General features: G+C 41.5%; 1 protein-coding gene across 1 annotated transcript in view; it reads right to left on the bottom strand.

The window, feature by feature from the left end:
• ncanb (neurocan b) overlaps positions 1 to 21,193 on the bottom strand; it is a 183,436-nt gene that overhangs the window by 101,074 nt on the left and 61,169 nt on the right. The window contains exons 3-4 of the mRNA XM_054603019.1: positions 1,110 to 1,339; positions 833 to 1,001 (exon numbers count right to left, since the gene is read on the bottom strand). Coding sequence (XP_054458994.1) covers positions 833 to 1,001; positions 1,110 to 1,339 — 399 coding nt within the window. The remainder of the gene's footprint in view (positions 1 to 832; positions 1,002 to 1,109; positions 1,340 to 21,193) is intronic.

Here is a 21,193-nt window from a genome sequence, read left to right as displayed (position 1 = left end):
AACAGTGTTAACTACTTTGTATATCATGTCTCATCATCAGTTGATGGTAATATTATATTTGCAACGAGATGATTCTGAATCACAGAAATAATGAGGTTTGCGAGGGCGGTAGCGCTCTCTCTCTCTCTGTTCCAATAACGCTTTAGTGGTGTGACTGTCCAGAGCTTATATTACTGTCCAACACATTACAGATTAAAGTAATAACAGCAAGTGGATTAAACTTTCATTAATTCAGAACCCTTCTTGGTCATCGTTAATATCAAAGTCCCTCAGCTCACATGTTGAAAGGCTTGGTTAGCAATAGATATATAGACATTTTCTCTATTTACAGGCATTTTGAAAGCGTTTTCTGTTTAATTAAACCATTTAAACTTAAATGCAACTAAAACTCATAGTTTGGTTTTAATTAAACATTATCTTTAATGATTACTGGTCCCGACTGTGTTAGTGATATTTAGCACTGCAAATGTTAAGCTTTATGACCTGGAGACAGTTTATCTGTTTATATTTATAATTTAGTTAGAAAAATGACGTAATAATTCTTAAGAACAACTCCTCGGAAGTTAGCAAGTGTACTAGCTTGTAGCAGCCAGCTACCTAAGTTAGCTAAGTGAGCTAGCTACCTGAGTACTAATAATTTCCTGAAAATGTGAAGAAAAAGTATTTATGTCTCCAGGTCTTGTTTTAATACATTGAGCAGCACATCCTAATGTTTGTTTAGTGGAACTAGCATAGAGCTATGTTTGTTCTAGCATGACATTTACCCCCCAAAAGTGCGACGTCAGTTCAAAATGGCTGCCTTACTGACAGCTAGAACTGTCATTTTATTCACCTGTGACCTCCAGGGGAACTGTGTCCTGCTCGTCGCTGATGCCCACCACGACCTCACAGCGGTACAGACCGGAGTCGCTGGAACGTAGCCCTGACAGAGCGAGACTGGCGTTGTAGCGGTTCTCATTGTAACCAGGCAGCGTCACACGACCCTGGAAGGCCTTCTTCACCTGAGGGGAAGAGTGAAAACGAGGGAAGGAAACAATTTTGTATTTTAGCTAAAGAAAGTTTGACACCAAATATCTCACAGTGGTGGTCCATCTCATTATTTATTGCACCTTGACCACGTTGTCTTTGGCCACGAGGACCGACTGTTCCTTCTGCAGGCCGTCGGAGCCTCTCTGGCCCCAGACCTTGGTCCACTTGACCCTGGGGGGCTCATGGGATAAACTGGCACCGGGGCGGAGGGTGAAGAGGCAGGGAAGGAGAACGGTTTTGGAGAGCTCCTCGCTAATGGTCTGATGGGTCACCTTCCGCATATTCACCACAGTGTCGGCGTTGGTTACGCCTGACGAGAGGAGAGGAGAGGAGAGGAGAAACACAATCAATGCCATCTTGTAAATTAAGCCACAGGACGCTGTTTCTCATTACACTGAAAAGACGTTAGTTAATTGGTTCTTGTTGCGGAAAACATGCTCTCCGTCAAGGTTCCTTTGTTCCATCAGATCCTCCTCGTTGTGGAGTGAAGGAGAAAGAACAGTGGCTCATTGTGGTTCTCTGATTATCTGTCATTGATCTGGCAAACCATTACTGTGCAACCAGAACACTGTGAGGCATTCAATCATTCATTCATTCACTCTCTCCATAAAAACATTTTACAAAGCACACAATAAAAATATCACAACATAAATGTAAACAAAATTCACACAAAAACATGACAACATCTAAATATGTTTTTGATGAAAACTGTAAATCCTTTTAAAGCATGTGTTCATGGATTTCTCTTACATTTATTTAAAAAAGTCAATATTCGTGGGTGCACCAGAAATACATTTGTGAATCTTATTTTTCATATATAAATTTTGTTCACATTTATACTTAATGATAACTACCTTTGTGTGCATGGAGAAATATTCTTGTAGAGAGTCATTTATACATAAATCACAAAATACATTTGTGGGTCCTTCTGTGTGCGTAGTGGCAGCATTAGATTGTGGGGGGGAGGAGATATCAAAAGTGCTTTCATAAGCCATACATCAAACCTGAATGTGCATTATGGGATCAATATCAACCACCTCTTTGCAGCTTAAAGCACCGCCGCCGCCGCCACCACAAAGATACAAATATTACTTTCATCAAAACAATTGTTGACAGGGAGAAAGGGCATTATTATAAGAAATTCAGAGTGCGGTGCGTTTAGGAGATATCAGTTGTTTTGTTTTTGCAATATTCCACTGCATTTTTCTTTGTTTGTCCCCCCCGAACTCATTTTACACTGGGAGAGTACCATCATGCATTATCATTATACTCTAATCCTGTGTCACCTTGCCTGACTAGACAGAGGTGGCTCATTTACATTGCAGAGGTAGAGGTGAATTCAACTCCTACAAAACAGTCATACAGGTTATCATCTCTGAGCTCTATCTGCTTCTGTTTATCCAGCGTGTGCAGTGTGCGAATGAGGTTTACCTGTACAGTCTTAAACCCAATCCGATTATTTTCCAGCTCCCCTTATTAGTCACTATTCCCTTTCTTCTCACTACTGGGAATGCTGGTGAAATAGTCACTATGTTTAATCTATTTTACACCAAAGCCGAGTGACAATGAATGCATCTTCAATCAGCTAGCCACTTTGTAGCCACACTAGCGATGACAACTTTTATCCATCATTTCAAATGTTGGACAGACTGCCATTGAATTTTAGTAGACACATTCATGTTCCCCAGAGGAGGATCTACAATGACTCTGTTGATCCACTGACTTCTCCTCTTATGCAACCAACATTTGTGGTTTTGAGTGAAGCCACATAAGACAAAGAGAAAAGAGAGAGATCAAAATGGAAGAACACAAAGAAGCGCTCCCTAGGTGGGCGGAACGGTTGATCGGTGGAGAAAACGAGCTGTATTGATTTCTTTTCATTAGTGTCGGTTTTTCCACGGCACGCTTTGAGTCTTTGTCCTGCTTCAGGCCTGTTTGATTGGATGCATGTAAAAGCGCTGCAGGGACGGCCCCTCCTGTCTGTAATTAAATGGCAGATCAGAAACAATGTTTTTCCAGCGGTCATGAACACACCGCTGTGCGAGTCGCTCAACCTCTCCGTCCTTCCGTCTGCTCTGTCATTTCTCTCCCCATTTCCTGCCATTCTCGTTCTCTTCCTACTCCCCCGCAGTGCGACCGCCCGCCAGCTTTCAGATGAGCATTTCAGTTCTTCACTTATTTTTTCTCCTGCCAATCTTATTTCGGTTTTTATCTACAGCCTATAGATTGAGTGTTTTTGCTTTACTGTCAGGATTAGATTTTTCCCCCTCCGGCCATGCTGAGAAAAAATTCCCTTCATGATTCAGATCAACTTTTAATCAGTTGCCTCATCTTTGATTGTCAATTTTTGCAGCGTCAGCAAATCCATATGGGCGAAAACAATGCAGTTGCATAGGGAGTCACTTAGGCAACGGCGGGGAAATGTGGGCCAAATATACATGAGCAAAATCACAACAGAGTAACCAATAGCAGTAGGCAGAGTCCTGCTAGGATACACTACTGTAAGCACAAAGAAGTGCTGAGGAATGTGTCAAAGCAATGTGAGAGGAGACAATTGAAGTACTCCAAAAAATAAAGGGATTTGTTGTAAAGTCATATTGATCCCGGGAGTGTTAGCAAGAATGAAAGTGCGCCTTCAAGTCATGGAACCAAGAGACCGCTAGCGCCGCTCAGATGTCAGAGATGAACTTGGAACTTGCTTGCGCACATGATAAATTGGTGTGTGGGACAGATTTGCACTGATATATTAATTATTTGGAAAATAGCCATACATGAGGCCGTCTAGAATTTGGAACCAGGTCATTGGAGTTATTATGCAGAATTTTGGGGTGTTTTATTCATATATGGATCAGCGAAATGCCTGTATTCTTTAATATTCATGACACTGTGAGCACACTGGCGTTGCTATTTGCGTTATGTGTACTGAGTATTGTCATTTGTGTGCTGTTGCTGGTTTGTGTAAGTTGCAAGTAGAGTGGCTCCATGAGAGTTTTTCATCTTGAGAGGCAGAAGTGCATGCGCAGCGCTGCAATTTTTCCAATAGTGTATGTACTGTATGAGGTGTGTGTTTATGTGTGAGAGTGTGTGTGTGTGTGTGTGCACTTGAATGCTCTCGAAAGTGAAAACATCTCATCTGTCATTTTCTATTCATGGAGCACTGTGTGCACCCCTTACACACACTCTCAAACAAACACACTCACACACACACACACACACACACACACACACACACACACACACACACACACACAAACACGCCTTTGAAGTCACCATTTTTCATTCCTTACTGGATGGTTAATGTGACTTTGAGCACACACAAATAGCAGCCGCGTGGATTGCTGTCATTGCTCATTCCTGCAGTCATTATGCTGTTGCAGTTGCTCAAGCTAAGAGGCTGAGTGCCTCTACCCTGATAGCTTAACATCAGCCCTCCCATCACATTTTCTCCTCCCTGGAGACGCATGAACACACATGAAAATACCCACTTCTCCCCTCTTCTGCCAGTGACATCGTCTTAGACAAGCGCCACTCGTCTAACTCCCTCACCAACTGATCTGTGTTGCTCTGCATGGCAGCATCATTGTGCTCTGAAATGGCCTCTCGTTTCGCACTCCAGAGGAGTTCAGGCCGTGGAGAGAGGCGACCGAAACTAAATGCATGGGGCTTTCAGAGGCCGGGGGGATATGATGAGACGAGAGGGGGGGGGGGGGGGGTGAAGAATAAACAAGTAAAACAGAGTGGGTCGCAAAAACAATCATCTTGAAGGAACAATTTGTGAAACAACCGTATTCAGCTTCAGGTGGAAAGTTAAATGAGAAGATTGATATCACTTTCATATCTGTCCATTATATATATATGAGAATATCAGAAAGAATGGAGGGCATAGGTTTGGTTTCAACATTGAATGTTTATGCATCTATTTATGGTAGAAATAATTTTATTCATGTAAAAGAAAACACAAAGTTCAGGTGCCAGAACAAAATCTACCCTTCCCTCCTCTTTTGTTTGGGGAAGTGTTTCTCTAGAAATGTGCAAGTGTCGTCGATTCACATCAACGATACATTAATTCATTTAGATAAATGTATTAACCCCTTGACCTTAATAGCTCACATGTGTTTTTGCACGATTTCGGCCCACATTCAAAACTTTCGCCACTTTCCAAACATATTCTATGTATGTATGAGTTTGCTCCAATATTGGTAGGGACATGATTTTGTCCTCCATATGCAAACCTACTCCCTTGCTTTACCTGAAGGTGACAAAATCCACCTACTAGCACCTCTAAAGTTTACTATTTGCCATTTTATATCTATATCTTGTTACAATTTGACAGAGCAAGGCTATTTCCCCCTATTTACTGTCCTTATGCTGAGATAAGATAACTTGCTGCTGGCTGTAGCTTCATATAGAGTTCTGCAGGAATGAGTACTAAAACCAAGAAATGCACTTTTTGCACTTCTGGTTTCCATCGAAGTCAACTTGTTTTTTTTACGAGTTTTATGTTAGATGCCTAAAATAAGGTCTGTGGTAAACTCAACTTAATAGACTTTGATGTTTTGCTCTATGATATAATATACGTCATTCAATTTTGGTCCTATGACTAGTCCTAAAAAAGGCAGTTGTAGTTTGTTTATAGTCCAATATTAGCTTTTTTACTTCTGCCGATTGTATTTAAGCTTTAAAAATAATTAAAGTGGTGTTCATTTGAGAAGATAATCTTGCTGACCAAACGTGTAAGTACCATAAAAGTTTCTGTGCCAAAGACACTATTATCTGCAATAATCCAATGGAAAAATCTCATTGGTTTTGGAAACCAGAGCAATGCTAACTTTTGGGTTTACCTAAAAAATACATCATCCCTAAAGCAAATATTTATCCTACAAACATGAGAGTTATATCAATTCTGTCATCAAACTCTCTGCAAGAAAACAAATAAGTGTAATTGTAAATTTCCCCGCTGCGGGACTAATAAAGGATTATTTTATTTTATCTTAATTCCTAAAATTCTAATTCAAACAACTTTATTAATCCCACCGAATGGGCAATTAGTCAAGTGCAGTTTGTAGACGGAGAACAAATACTAAACTGTGAAATAAAGTTTATAAATAAAGATTCTAAAAGAAATTTATTGATGCATTTAAAAGTCAGATTGCAGAGGGAATGAATGATTTTGAATAGCAGTTAGTTTTACAAGCAGGTAAAAAAAAAAACAATGCTCTGGCAGCAGCAGAGAGATTTCACTCTTACTAAGACCATGACCCGAAGAACCCAAAACACGTGCTGCTTTCTGGAGGATTTGTTGGTTCCAGAAAGAATCAAGGTCTCCTTGTTTCACTCCGATGATGAATGTTGAACTTTACTTTTCAAAGAATGATTATTTTTCAAAGAGCAGAATCAAGTTTTTCTAATAGTGTTGCAGGAAAAAAAAACTAACATTTTATTAACAAAAGCACTCAAAATACTTCAGTGACTGAAGGTTAAAATGCCAACTTTGTGATTTACGCAACAACGTTGCCAAAAAGTGGTTTTTTTTACAGTTTGTGCTCCACAAACTCCATAATAGGAGTGGGTGCGGAGGAGAAAATGGATTCCCTGTTTGAATTTGTTTTACTTGATAGCAACAGCAATGTTCTTTTCTCTCACACTGACAGAGAGAAAAAGCTACGGAAAAAGATGAACAAGCACAATTGACTCCGGCATTACACAGTGTAGGATCGGGAGCGGCGGCGAGGGGAAAATACATGAGGAATGAAAAAAGGAAAAGCTGGAGGTATGTGTATCGGGCAAATTGGAGTGATGTGATGTGGAAAAGAAGTCAAGAGGGTGTGATGGGGAAAGTAGAGATGCACTTTTGTGATTCAGCGGGAGGTGGACTGTCACATTCATTATTTCTCTCTCTCACACACACACACACACACACACACACACACACACACACACACACACACACACACACACACACACACACACACACACACACACACTCGGAGAACACATCCTTTATAGGAGGCTTTCAGTTTCCACTCCCTGCTGTCACTCTCTTTGCTTTATCCCCCTCGAGGATGTGGTACTCATCTTTGTTTACCACACACTCGCACATGCATGCCCCCACCCCCTTCAAACGCACACACACACACACACACACACACACACACACACACACACACACACACACACACACACACACACACACACACACACAGTAATGTGCGGTCCCAGAAGACAATCAACCAACAATTTCTGAGCCACCTTGCCGAGAGCTCGCTAGAAACAAAAACAAGCAAATTTATTCTTCGGCTAAGAGGCATCAATATTGTTTAATCTGCTTGCCAGTTTCTTGCCAGGTTCCACCTGGATAAGCACCATGTGGGTAACATTAAGCTACTTATGTTGCCAATGGCGAGACAGTGCCACAAATGAAGCCAACCAAGCTTCACACTCCCTTCCCCTCCCTCCGACACTTTTCACTCTTTCCGTCCACTTTATTTGGACAAATGTTTATCTTTGTTTCCCTGCCGCTGCTGCAATTTGCACAACTAAATAAAATCAAATCAATTGCAGATCCCCTCTCGGAAAAAAAAAAGCCTGAATAACAGCGTGAAGGAGAGCATGCGAAAATAATAAAAAGAAGAAGAAGAAAAAAAAACATTGTTCTCTTCCATTGTGGTAATGAATGTAAACTAGCGAGGGGCCCCAATGCCACTGCCATATCAAATCTGCATTTAGATGGAAATGTTATCACAAGCTTAACCCACAGGAAGCTTTCTATTGTTCGATATCTATCTGCGTTTCATATTGCTCTTTGTCACCCTTTTTCGGATAAAAAGGAGGAGAAATAATGAATCTGGATGCCAATAGTGAAGCAATAAAAGTGCTGAAAAAGGAGAATGTGTGCTCAGTGAAAATCATTGGCTAGTCCGAGACGGTGCGACGGGGCTTCGTTAAATGTTAACGGGCGACCTTTTATTGACCTCATCCTGCGTCTTTGTGTTGGTCTGTATGAGTGTTGAGAAGGGCAGCGTGTCAGAGGACAAGCCCTCCTCCTGGAAGCTCCATTTCCAACGTCTTTGCACACATAATGCAGCTCAGCTTTTCTTTTTTCTGCAGGTCCACAGTGGCCTCTATGTGCTCATCACCGTTGACCCTATCCGTCTTCGCTTTAGAGGTGCTCTGGAATCATTAAAACACCGTTGGAGAGCCTTTATGTGGCTGCCACAGAGCTGCACACAGACACAGGCTGGGCGGTAATGGCCTTTTCACTGTAATAGAACACAATTGCAAACATCATTTCTCGTTCCCTCCCTCTCTTCCTCATTCTTTCTTTCCGAGGAGCCTGCAATGGGTTTTCCGATGATAAAAGGTCCACTTTTTTTTTTTTCTCCGACTTGACCACATCAGACCCCTCAGCCTGCCAGTCAAGAGCTACCGGGACTGATGGAGTGCATCCTCTGCTGTCGTCACCACCGCTCCACTCCTGCTGCCTGCGTGTCAGCTGATTATGTGTGTATGTTTGTGTGCGTGTGTGTGTGTGTGTGTGCTGGTCATAAATCATGACGGATGAGCTGTCTGACGGAGGCTTGCCGTGATTAGTTGATCACTGTGTTATGAAATGACAGCTGATACAACACAAACAACTGGACTGCAGCAGGCTCAGGACCAAGTGCTTTTGTTGTTCTATTGGTTTTAAATCTGGACAATGACGGATGTGGGTTAATGCATAAGGGCAGCACAGGAGAATGGGGACTCGATGGTAATGCTTTTACAGGTCAATAATTGTTTTAAGACTTCCTAGAAGGTTTCCTGGAAAGAACTATGCAAGTGAATATAGAGAAACGAGGGGCAAAGTTTGGTTACTAATACCATCATATGACATAGTGCTTAGTACTCCTCCTTTACTTTAGTAAAAGTAGTAATACCACAGTAAACAAATACTCTGTTGGATAAAAAGTTTTGCCTTCACAAAAGCTCTATACAGAATTCAGAGAAAATTCATGATTGAAGGAGCGCCTCTACACGGCTCTCTCTGAAAGCAGCTAATGTTGCTAACAGCTCAAACAGTGCAAACAGTGCAAACAAAGGCAACAGTGCTGATAGAATTGTGTTTCCGTGGGAGGGAACTGGAGGATTGGCACTAACCCCAGTATGAGGGCAGTCTGTGAGCTAACCAGTCGAGCACACACACTGGGACTCACATGCATTAACGTAGCACGGATAAACTTGACTTACAACTCACAGAGGAAGAGAGTGACTTCATTCTCTGCTTGGGCAGCCATTGCTCCACTATATCTTTAAAAAGAAAATAGATGTTTGCTGCTATATTAACGCAGTGAATACTGAATAAAGAGCATTTAAAGTATTAAAAGAAAAAGTGCTAATTCTGCAGAATCATCATCATTCTTCAGAGTTATATTATATTATTGCCAGCTACGATAGATGCTGGTGTTGTTTTCACCTTGTGAGTCATCGAGGCAAAATTTGGTCCTGGAGATAACTACTGTATCGGAACTACCACAGAAGTTGTTGCGAGTATTTAACCAGGTATTTAAATGTCTGTCATTATCTGTCTATGGACAGATTTTGTCACTGGGATAGCGCCACAGCTGTTTATAATACGGTAAAGAAACTAATGAGAACAAAATGAAGGCTGAGTTTTAAAGATGGGCACGGTCCTAGTAAGGCCGCTGGAAGTAGGGAGGTAGGAAGTGTAGAAGGAGCCATAGTACCCCACAGTTTACACTTTATGTTTCCTTTTTAAGTAGAATAAAACAGAAGTAATGTACTTAGTAATGTTCTCAGTTACCACCACTGTTTTCCAGGAACTTTTCCATTCATTTATAGTTAACTATCAGATTCTTTCTAAGAAACGATATGTAACCAAGAGTGATTCTGGCTCTAACCGTAAAAACAAGATTTATATTCACACTACTGTACTTGACAACTTAGAGATACAAGTAAGGCGATCTGATTCTACCACCTAAAGGGGATTTTACAAACCAAAGATGATTCCTGTTGAAATATAAAAAAACAGAACAAACTTTTTTTGACGAGTGGGAAGAAGTTAAATCATTTTTGCCTTCCGATATGAATAAAACATCTCAAGGAAAGCAGCAGCGAGTGTGGGTTTGTTTGTGTGCGAGCAGATTGGTCTGACAAAACTGCTCGCTGTCTTTACTGTTGTTGTTGCGGGATGTGGAGAAAAGCGTCCCTTTAAGAAGACCTTGGATGACGCACGGAGATACAAATGGAAAAAAACAAGACACGGAGAAAAATAACATGACGAAAGTGGCGGCGGCTCTTAAAAAACTGATACGTTATCGCTCGGGAAGATGGTAAGGATGCTACGACGAGGCCCGAGAAATGATAACCATGGCAACAGAGGCACCACAAATGGAAAAAAAAAAAAAAAAAAAAAAAAAAAAGGCGGAAGGAGCTTCTGATCAGGGCAGAAAACATCCACACACACACACACATTTAACTCTGTGCTTTGGGGGTGGTCTCTTCAAAGACCAGATCTGAGGTTATGTACTGTATCATGTATAATGTAATGAGGAGGCACTGGTTTCCTCCGTGTTTTTCCACTGTGTTTGATCACTGGTCTGGGTTTCACTGCAGTCACACACACACACACACACACACACACTCAAATATGCAACGATACACACAATCAAATAAAGACAAAAAAAGATGTACACAACAGCTGTGCCAACACACTCCTCACTGAAGTTTCCTGTGTGTGTGTTTGTCTATATTTGTCAGTGCAGATCTGCGTTGCCGGTCTAAGCACAGCAGGTCTGCCAGGCGGACATCACGCAGCGTTTGGAAATGATGTCTCCATGCTGACAATCTCTCTAAAACCTCCCATCCTACTCTCTGCGGCTCCCTCCTTTCTCTATTGTGCTCTGTTTCTCCTCACGATACATCCCTCTCTTTCCCATCTTTTTCTCTCTCTCAGGGTTCCCTTGTCTAAAATGTATCATGCTAGTAGCTTTTGAAAACTATGATGGAATGTGTCACTTAATGACATGTATGCACCTGCAGACTAAAGCATTAAAGGGCAGGTCCATTATTTATTCATTTATTTATTTTTGGTAGGTTTGTATATCATTCCGTAGCTTCCCACTGGTGCTCCTTATGTATTAAAATCCAAACTTTTGTTCAAAGTATGTATGTTCTAGCGTCAAAATGATATTTTCCTTAGCCCTTCAATAAGAGTTTTCCCATAGATATGACATGACGTCGGTTTCTGCAAGATGACATTGCCACATATATATATATATACAAGTATGTAGCTAAGTTGGCAGTTGGCACACTTCCATTTTGGGTACCGGCACAGAAGATAATCAATGTACAACTGAGTGGACAACACGTAAGTTCGGATTCAAAAGTCACACAATAAAACAGACAAACTAACCGGTCGATGCAGCAGCAGACCAGCAACTCCTGTGTAAAATTAAAGTTTTTGTCAATGGGGTCAGGTGGCTTTGAAGAAAGAGATACAACAGTTTCAGCTCCTGGTCAGAAATGGCTGTCTGACGGCAAGGTAAAGTGATGACAATATTTTTATATATATAGCATACATGTACACAGATTTTCCTAGGGGGCTCACGTCCACACCCCATCAGCCCTTTCTGAAGATAAACCAAAGCTGTAATATCACCTTCTTCAAACCCACCAGACTCCATGAACAAAAACAGTCATTTTACCTCGCAGAATAGGGGAGTATCCACACAACCACACCTCCATAAATTCAGACCCAACCCTTTTAGTTATTTCCAAACTTAGCACAGCTGACTCAGCTAGTGCTAGCGTTCACATTATACCTAACATTATTGATTAGCTTACTTTGGTAACCTACTTCACTGCTTTTTGCTAACTGCTGAGCAGGAGTTTCTATTTGAAACACCTAGAAAAAGAAAAAAAAGATGGAGTTGACCTTTAAGCTAACGTTAATGTGACACTATGAAGGATTGTGAATGTGGATATAATTATAACAAAAATGATCTAGATCATGTTGATATAACCTACGATTTATAATGTAGGTCAGGTCTAGGTATTATAAATTAAGTCAAAAAAGTTCATGTCACTATAGCGTACGATAAGTCCATAACGTAATCATAAGGCCATATACTCTAATCATCCCTTTGTGACCCAGACTTCCTCCTCTACTCTCCTCATCCTCTCTCTCCGAGACAAATATTAACCATCTCCCTGCAGCTTTCCTCCCCGTCTGAGCTGACTCCTACCAGGCCATGTCAGGCTTCACAGGAACCCCCCGCAGCCTGTTTCCGTGGCTAATTTCTGCACCCTCTGAAGCATAATGATGCGTTTATCTCTCGTGGCACGCGGCCAACATTTTCAAATTCACAAAACACACACATACGGGAGTGCTTGTGCAAAAAGTACATGCATGTGTGCTCACGCTACCATCAACACACACACTTACACACACACACACACACACACACACACACACACACACACACACACACACACACACACACACACACACACACATGTAGCAAAAAGCTCCCACCTAATCTGTCCTCCTCCCCCCCGACCCACCTCTCTTTCCAATCTCTGGGCTGTCAAGCAAAGTGTCACGAGGTGAGTTTTAGTGCCAACCCTCCCTGCAGTCCTCCACCTCCCATTGACTATTTCCAGAGTCACTCAGCCGCAAAAAACACAAACACGAAATGCAGGAATGGAGAGAAAAGACAGCAAGAACAGGAGACGGTAATGCCCTCAAACACTAAACTCCTCCAAAGCAGAGGCTGGCAGGGTGTATTTGCATGACATATACACTCTGAGAGGAGTAGGTGAGTGTGTTATCAGGCTCCGCAGAGATGCTCTGTGTGTGTGTGTGTGTGTGTGTGTGTGTGTGTGTGTGTGTGTGTGTGTGTGTGTGTGTGTGAGTGAGTGAGTTGGCTGCATAAACTACCTGGCAGATGTAACCTGAGGGTTTCCACGCAAACATATACGCACACACGGAGGAAGACAGAGGGGTTGGCTCCATTTTCATCATCTCTCGGCTGGCGGATCTGAGCCCTGAGTCACAGAACGGCCCCGGTTGCAGTGTGCGTTGGGGTTTTTTTTTTTTTCTTTATGTGTTACCTCCACAGAAGGCTGACACATTACATTACAGCGAGGATTTGGAGGTCAGGGGGTCACTGAGAGCACTAAAGGGTGCTTGTGTGTACACACAAACACATGCATATACAAAATAAAGCTCTACAGAGTAGACGGATAAAACAGCCAGATAGGGAGGATGATCGGCGACCACAGCAGACGTACAGAGAGTTTTCGCTGTATGACACTGAAGCCTCCATTTCTCTCTTTTCTTAAACCCCCGTTACATATTTCCCTCGGTTGAATTGAGGGTTTAAAGAAACTCAGTAAAATGATCATCCATCCAGATGCAAAACATCAAGTCACTCTCCAGAGTTTGTATGACACATAATGAGAGGATTAAGATCCTAAACTTCCAGCTTTTCCAGCCGAATTGCAGCAAATTTTTAATGAGCTCTGCATACGTATACTAGAAAAAAATATCTCGGAGATTTAACAAAATATCAAGATTATGTTTCCTTCCTTCTCTTAGAAATGGCTAAGAGGATGAATGCGAGCTTTCTTGACATCTCAAATTTTTCTCCTTTACATCTCATCCTCCCGTCTTGGGAGCGCTGTTTTGGTAATTATGAGCGGATGAAACGGGAGGCATAAGCGGGCTAGTGGCTAAGCTGTGGAGGTCTGCCAAGTGCTCAGGATACGAACACAGTAACGGAGAGATATGGGAAAGGAATGGACAGACTGACTGACAAAGAAGATGTCAGAGCAGATCTAACAAGTCGTCCTCACGAAAACCACAACCTGCTGCTGTGGAACATACCCAGCACAGATTTGGACCATTCATTCGTGCGTAGGCGGGACATTCATTTTGCTAACCTGGCTGTCACTCACTCATGAATGCTCATTCGTTTCCACGTAGTTATTTGCAGCTGTATCCTTTACTTAAAACTGGGGGATGGGGGGCAGTTTATTTTTGGCATCATAAAACCCATAATAACCTTTCACCATGTGGTACAAGTACTAGTCATTCACATCATAGTGATTGTGATCTGGGTGCCGTTATATGTCACCAATTCTATGAAAACTACTATCCTGTTTTCTTTTCAAACTTATGGGATGGTTAAGCCCTTAGAGATGGCTTACTGTGATTAAATGAGCTACAATATCGGCGATGCTTTTCAGAGAAAATGTTTAATAGTTTAGCCTCGTGCGAACTGTAGCCGCTAGGCTGCGCCACAGCTAAGCTAAGGCTAAACTATTGGATGGAGAGAAAATGATGCTGCCGAGCTAGCCATGTAGATATCGTAGCAGTAAGGCTAGCTAACTTTGCTAGCCGCAACCACGACCACAATGCTAAACTATTAGCAACATTTTCTCTTCATCTCAAACTCTGATATTTTCAGAATCTATTCTTGATAAGTCTGTCTTTTTGTTGGGTTCCTTTACAGTTTCTGCACCTGTTGCCAATGCTGGAACACCAACTTGTTCCTGCAGGATATTCCACCATTGAATCAGGCTTTCAACGAAGATACACCAACGTGCATCTCTTTTGTAGAACAGTCAATAAGAACGCCCTCTCTTTGAAATGAACTGTGTGCGGCCAAAGTATCACATCATGAGCTAGATTTTCTAAAGCCTGAAAACAGAGTCAAGAGACGGTGCAGACATCTGGTGTTCTCCAACACGTTCGTCTCACAATAAAGTTGCTCTTTTTTAGTATTGCTGGAGTTTTGACCTCCAAGGAGCGTAGAGAAAATACAATAGTTTGACCTATTTGAGCTAAGTTTTTACACAATACTATATAATGGTGTCATTCTTATGTTTCTTGTTTGAGAGTTTAAAAGAAAAGTTATGTGTGCTATTTGGCCTTGGAGGTGATGTGGGTTTTGTTTGATTGGAAGGACATGCTGGATTATTTGTACCACTCATCACTCTGCCTCTCATCCAGTCCCCCCTGCCTCCCTCCATGCTCTACCACCAGGTTTTAAAGCAGATGTATTCATCCTAGTTTAATTGCACTGGGGACCTCATTCATCACATCCTGTACATTGTAGTTGGTACCTGACAGGAGGTGGATCCAAACTCACAGTGTCGACCCATAGAGCGTATTATGAAGGTGATAAACATTCGGATTTGCAGGATGGTTGCACACGTAGTCCATCAAATATATCATGTATTTTTTATTTTCACTGGTATTAATGATAACTATGAATCATGTGGCAGATTGACTGCACACGGAACATGATATATCAGAGGTAATAAGACCAGGAGGTATTTATAGACTCCATTTCAACCGGTAAAACGAATGAGAGAGGCTGTGTTCGAAATAGCGTAATAATGTACTGCATACTAAGGTACTGAATACTACATGCTCTTCAGTATGTACTGCATACTGCCTACTAAATGAAAGATTAAGTATAATTTTACCAGGCCTCAATATACTGTTCTGTAGAGGGAATGCGGAAGTGCCTTTATCTTTCTCACAATCACCATCATGGGTCGACTCATCTGGTTGCAAAATTAAGTCTACTTCTGACTTGTTTTATTCCCTCAGTAAACATTGTAAACATGAGTTTATGTTTTCAATCTGTAGTGTCAATCATCTATAATACAGCATGATTGTTATTTACTAAATTATGGTCCAATTTAGAGTGAAAATAGACCATAAAGCAGGGTATGCTTTAGGGCGGGGCTATCTTGTGATTGACAGGTCGTTACCAATACCAGAGCCGTATACTTTGTCTTTACCTTGACGTAACTCCTCCGCAGTCCAAATATTGTCATTCTAATAACTGGTTGCAAAAAAACAAGATGGCGACGGCCAAAATGCCGAATTCGAGGCTTCCAAACGGCATTTCTTTAACAATGGGTGACATCATGACGACTAATTCCTCTTTTTATATACAGTTTATGGATTTTGCCCATCAGAATGTTCACACTGAAGTATGCTCAAGGCGTCGCATGGGCTACTCCAGTTTCAAGGCACCTTTGCGAAAAAAGGTTGAAATCAAAAAAGGTTGCAGAAAATGTCCAAACAGGCGATTTTTGACTACATATTTCAAATCCAAGCGGTTACTTTCTGTCCTTAAAACATTCTAAAAAGTGACATATTAAGAGCTTTTATCCTGGCTGAAAATCTCACTAACGGTCTCAAGGCACCGAGACGCAACGCATTGTGGGGCAGTTGAGCATGTGCAGTAAGGTCACGTCTCACGCTCACAAATAATTTTTTTCTCATTTCTCAAAAGCCACATACTAGGCAGTGTGAACTCATTACATACAGAGTTTAACGTCATACTCATATCGCACACTAACTGAGTATGAGTACTTAGTTAGTGTGCGATATTGATCACAGGCAGAGGTTGGTCAAAGTTTGGTCTGTGCACATGATTATATGAAGTCATGTACTGTAAACATCTTAGGTCAGTTGACGGGGACCGCCTACAGTTTAATGAGGACTCACCACAGCCCGCAATGTGAAGCAGAAGGAGGGCCAGCAGGGGCTGCAGTCCACACACAGGCAGTACACCCTGCATCCTGCTGCACCTGGAGACACGGATGAAAAGAGAGAGAGAGAAAGAGAGAGAATGTGAGTGCACAGAGGAAAAAAAAAAAAAAGAAAGCAACACATTGCCCTTGTGAGGCTTCGACTGATACACACTGCATGCTCGGATGAGTCACTGGTTGCAATTTCCTTTTTCTTCTTCTTCTTTTCACACAGCGAGGGCCTTAGGATAGAGGGCAGTCAATTCACTCTTCATTCTAATTTAGTGTTTCATAATGTGGGAGTGATGAAGTCTTCTGGAGCACTTTGAGAGCCGCTTTGATTAAAGGCTTTTAATGGCTACACAAATAAACTTGACTTAATGTGAACACGGTGTTTAATCTTTTTCAAGAATGACAAAGACATAATCTTTACACTTCACACAAGTATTGTCCCTAATGATATTTCAAAAAAAAAAAAAGGCCTCATTCATTTATTGTCTTTACCCTTTTACTCTATTCAGGGTCACAGGCTGGTTAAACAAATCCCAGCATGCACTGGGGAGAAGGCAGGGGGGGAAAAACAGACTGGCTGTGGTAGGCTGGCAACTCTCCCAGAGTGTTTTATAAACGCAGATGCTCCGTTTATACCCTTGCTCTCAAAAACCACCTGGCCTGCATGTCTTTGGACTGAAATCTATACTAACACGGAGAAAGCAGTGCTAAACACCAAAGCACCGACGTCAAAGTTATCCAGGTGATAAAATACTTTAAATGTTCTTTACTAAAGCACCATTGCTGTAAAGGCTGGATTATGGTAAAGAGCTGCTGCCTTCAAAGTTTTGAGACAAAATCTCTGGAAAGAGAGAACTCCTGATCCAGTTTACCACGTAAACAAAAGCGTGTTTGTTGATACGCGATGTGGGATTAACAGAGTATACCAACTCAGCTGTGTGCAGAATAATAAGAGATTTTGAATTTTGGGGGGGGGTGAAAAAACAAGACACAACAGGGAAAGATACTGATGCATTTCAACAATAGAAACAGCAAATAAGCCAATAAGAGACCAAATCTAACATGATGGACCTCTGTGTTCCCTCGTTGCACACGGCATGCTGAAAACTCTGTCAAGCAGAAAAGAAATATCAAAGCGACGTCGACGCTGTCACATTAAATATAGAAAAGAATATCTATTTGAGAACCCAGGTTGACAGGAACAGGTTGACGGGTACGGTATTTGAGCATAGGTTTATGTGGACAGATTTGTTTTTTTGAGGGGAAGTAACTTGGGGATTTTGTTCAAGTCTTACACACACATGGTTTTCCCTTTAATTTTTCAAGGGAAGTGATTTCTGTTTTATCTGAGTAGCTTTCTGAGTGCTTACAGCAGCCCAGAGCAAACAAAAAGAGAGAAGAAATATCCTTACTCACTGAAAATCTGTGAGTTTATTTATTTATATCTGACTATATGTGAGACCAAATGAGGAAGGTCAGCCCCTGCAGTGAGGCCCGAGAAACCCTGTGTGTAAATAATGAATGTAGTGTCTCTGGGGAGATGTGGCGGGCCGAGCCGGGGCCTGAGGGCAGGAGAATCACTGGGGGGTTAGTGGAGATGCAGGACTGATAGCCGGTGTCGGTTACAGCAGCGTTAGTCTCTCTGACTCAAATCTCAAAGGTAAAGCCAAGGACAAAAAACACCGACCTCATAGCAAAAACCTCTGCTGTGCCACGGATGAATGGAAGCTCATCTAAGAGTATCTGGGTGTTTGGTGTGTAGTTACAGATTGTTTGTGACAGATAAAAGTGATTTTTTTCATATGCTTTTCGAGTACATTTTGAAATAAGCAGTTTAACATCTTACTGAGACTATTAGTGAGGTATTGTACTTGAATGACAAGGCAGGTTTTGCTATAATGGACCATTCAGGAGATTTATTATAGGTTTGCATTGAGACTCTTTTCCTCCACCTTTATAATAAAGAATTGCTGGTCACCACTTTAGAGGGCATCAACAATTGGACAGAAATGATAAAGTAGGGTCTTTGTATTGTGCATGGTTGCACAAGGGTTAAACATTGGCCCTTTGAGGGTAACCGCTAAATATCTGCTTTCTTTAGATCAGTCTTCACGCTTCAAAGAGGGAAGATGTTCATAAGCCTTCCATTAGTTTTTTTGATTTAATAGTTTGTTTTCCTACTTTCTTACAAGCACTTGAATGCAGCTATAAAGAAGTTACTAGAACTCCAAACTGCCACTTGAGATTAAGATGAAATAACTAAAGAACACGAGCAGAATTCTAGCATAAAGTCTCTCAGAGAATGCTGAAACTTACAGAAATCATTGGCTTAAAGGTTGGGTTAGAAAAAACACATTCAATAAGCGTGGTCTTGCTCAGACTGCCAGCCCAGATCCATTTCTGGGGGCATATCCAGGTTGCATCCAGATTAATTTTAGACAGTCTAGACAGCAAAAAAAAAAAAGCCATATGATTTGCAAATTGGAATCTAAATCACATTAGGAGGTGTCATATGAAATGTGATTCCAAATGGATTTCTACAGATGGGAAACAGTCCATCCGCTCAAATTGGATTTCAAAGTGTCTTTTGCGACACATGCAACATGATACACAACGACAACATGACGTGCAACTACTCGACAGAGCGCAATGGAGGAAAACTACATGTTCCCACCAGTCAGTACTTCATGGATGGCACCAAACTGCACAGTGAAGCCCGCCATGACTGCAGCACAGAACATCGATTAGTATATCAGCCTCCTCCGTCGCACTGGACAAATTCCGGAGTTCTGCATCACGACTTGACATTGTTTGTTTGGGGGGCAAAATTATTGAAATGCAGGGTCATCGTTGTAGCTACAACGCCTACATCGTTACCACAGCAACCCATGCAGATAGGTCGGTGGTGTCTGGACAAACAAACCCAGTCTGATCACTTGCAAATAACAGAGCGGAAAAAACTTATTTTAGAAACTAATCGTATTTGCTTGCAGATTGAAAGTAGCCTTAGTGCGATTACTTTGGGTAAACTGTTTGAATTAGGTTGCTTGTACAATGCTTCTGTAGCAGTGCATTAAGCTTATTTAAGACAAAACTAAATTTGTAACAGCTTTATTGTGTTGCTTTGTGGTGGGGAATAAATATGATTATTTTACAACAGATTGGGGAAATTTCTGACAAATGAGTCACATTATCAAATTCATTGGACAACCCTAATTAGTGAGGAGATGCAGCACAGACTTGATATCACACTAGAAAGTAAAATCTGGTTTATTAAAAATGAAGCTAAATGACATTTCCAGGATTGTACTGCAACTTTCATAAATCAACACATATAAAACAAATTAGATTGTGCTAATACAGACTGCATGTACCAGCTTAAAGTCTTTCTCTCTCTTCGGGTCTTCAATAGCAGTTACTCATGGGCTCTCTCAGGGACAGAACTATGTCGACTGTGACCATGCTATTACACTTCTCCCTTTTATTTTCTGCTCCCATCATCTCGCTAACAAACTTACTCTGCTATTGATTGGTCTTTCTCCTTTATTTCCCGGTGCTTTCTGTACTGAACAGTAAATATAAGATAATAGGCTTAGCTTTGTAGTTCAATTTTGGGCTTTTTGATGTCTGTGTCACCAGTTCTGCGCTTATCTTCTTCCTAACTTTATATAAGACCACTTTTCTTCTCGTAAACATTATGATGTTTTTTTCGTGGAGACAGAATAACACGTCAGGAAAATGTTGGCTAATGCTGGCTCGCAAATTTTGTTGGCTTGTTTTACAACAATGGCTGAAGAAGATAGGAGTTTCTCTGAATATGCACAGTCACTCACAGCGACTGCTACTTGAGAAACGTTAACATTAACCTGCAGGACCACATTGGTGGACCTCTTCAAGTTGACCCAATGGCCGGACATTTACACACCTGATCAAGAAACCAAGCGTGTTGAGTAAAGAGAAACTGTGAGGGCGCATAAATCATTGGAAGCCTATACCTGTCCTGTAGAAAAAGTTGCTTTGCAGCATTGGCAACAGCTACCTAAACTGAAAAGTAACTTAAAAAAGTCAGTCAAATAGAGAGTCTTACAATATCTGTGAGGCGTTTCAGAGATGGAGAGAAACTAGGGCTAAAAAAAAGGGTACAATTAGCAGAAGACTAAATGAGTAGCAACATTTTCTCTCCATCTCTCTAATTGTTTAGCCTTCTGAGTGATAGGCAGCCATGACGTCTATGGTTAGCAGGAGGCTAGGCTAAACTACTAGCAACATTTTCCCTCCATCTCGCTAATAGTTTAGCCTTCTGAGTGGTAAAGCAGCCGTTACATCAACGATTATCAGGAGGCTAGGCTAAACTATTAGCAAAACTTTCCCTCCATTTTCTCTTATTGTTTGTTTCTGCGTTATGAAGCAGCCGTGGAACAAAGTGTTAGTGTGTTTGTGTCTCGTGGCATTGGACAGGACACATGCTGTGAGTGTCCTCGAAGACATCAGCTCACTTGAGTCAGACCTGACATAACACGCCCACGCATGAGTCCATACTCAGCTGCTGTGACACAATAGCCAGTACATCCACAGTACCCAGAATGCATTTTCCATCGTA

The sequence above is a fragment of the Anoplopoma fimbria genome, chromosome 8 (assembly GCF_027596085.1).
Source record: "Anoplopoma fimbria isolate UVic2021 breed Golden Eagle Sablefish chromosome 8, Afim_UVic_2022, whole genome shotgun sequence".
Lineage (NCBI taxonomy): Eukaryota > Metazoa > Chordata > Actinopteri > Perciformes > Anoplopomatidae > Anoplopoma > Anoplopoma fimbria.
The sequence above is the reverse complement of the archived record's forward strand: the minus strand, read 5'-3'. Positions and strand labels throughout refer to the sequence as shown.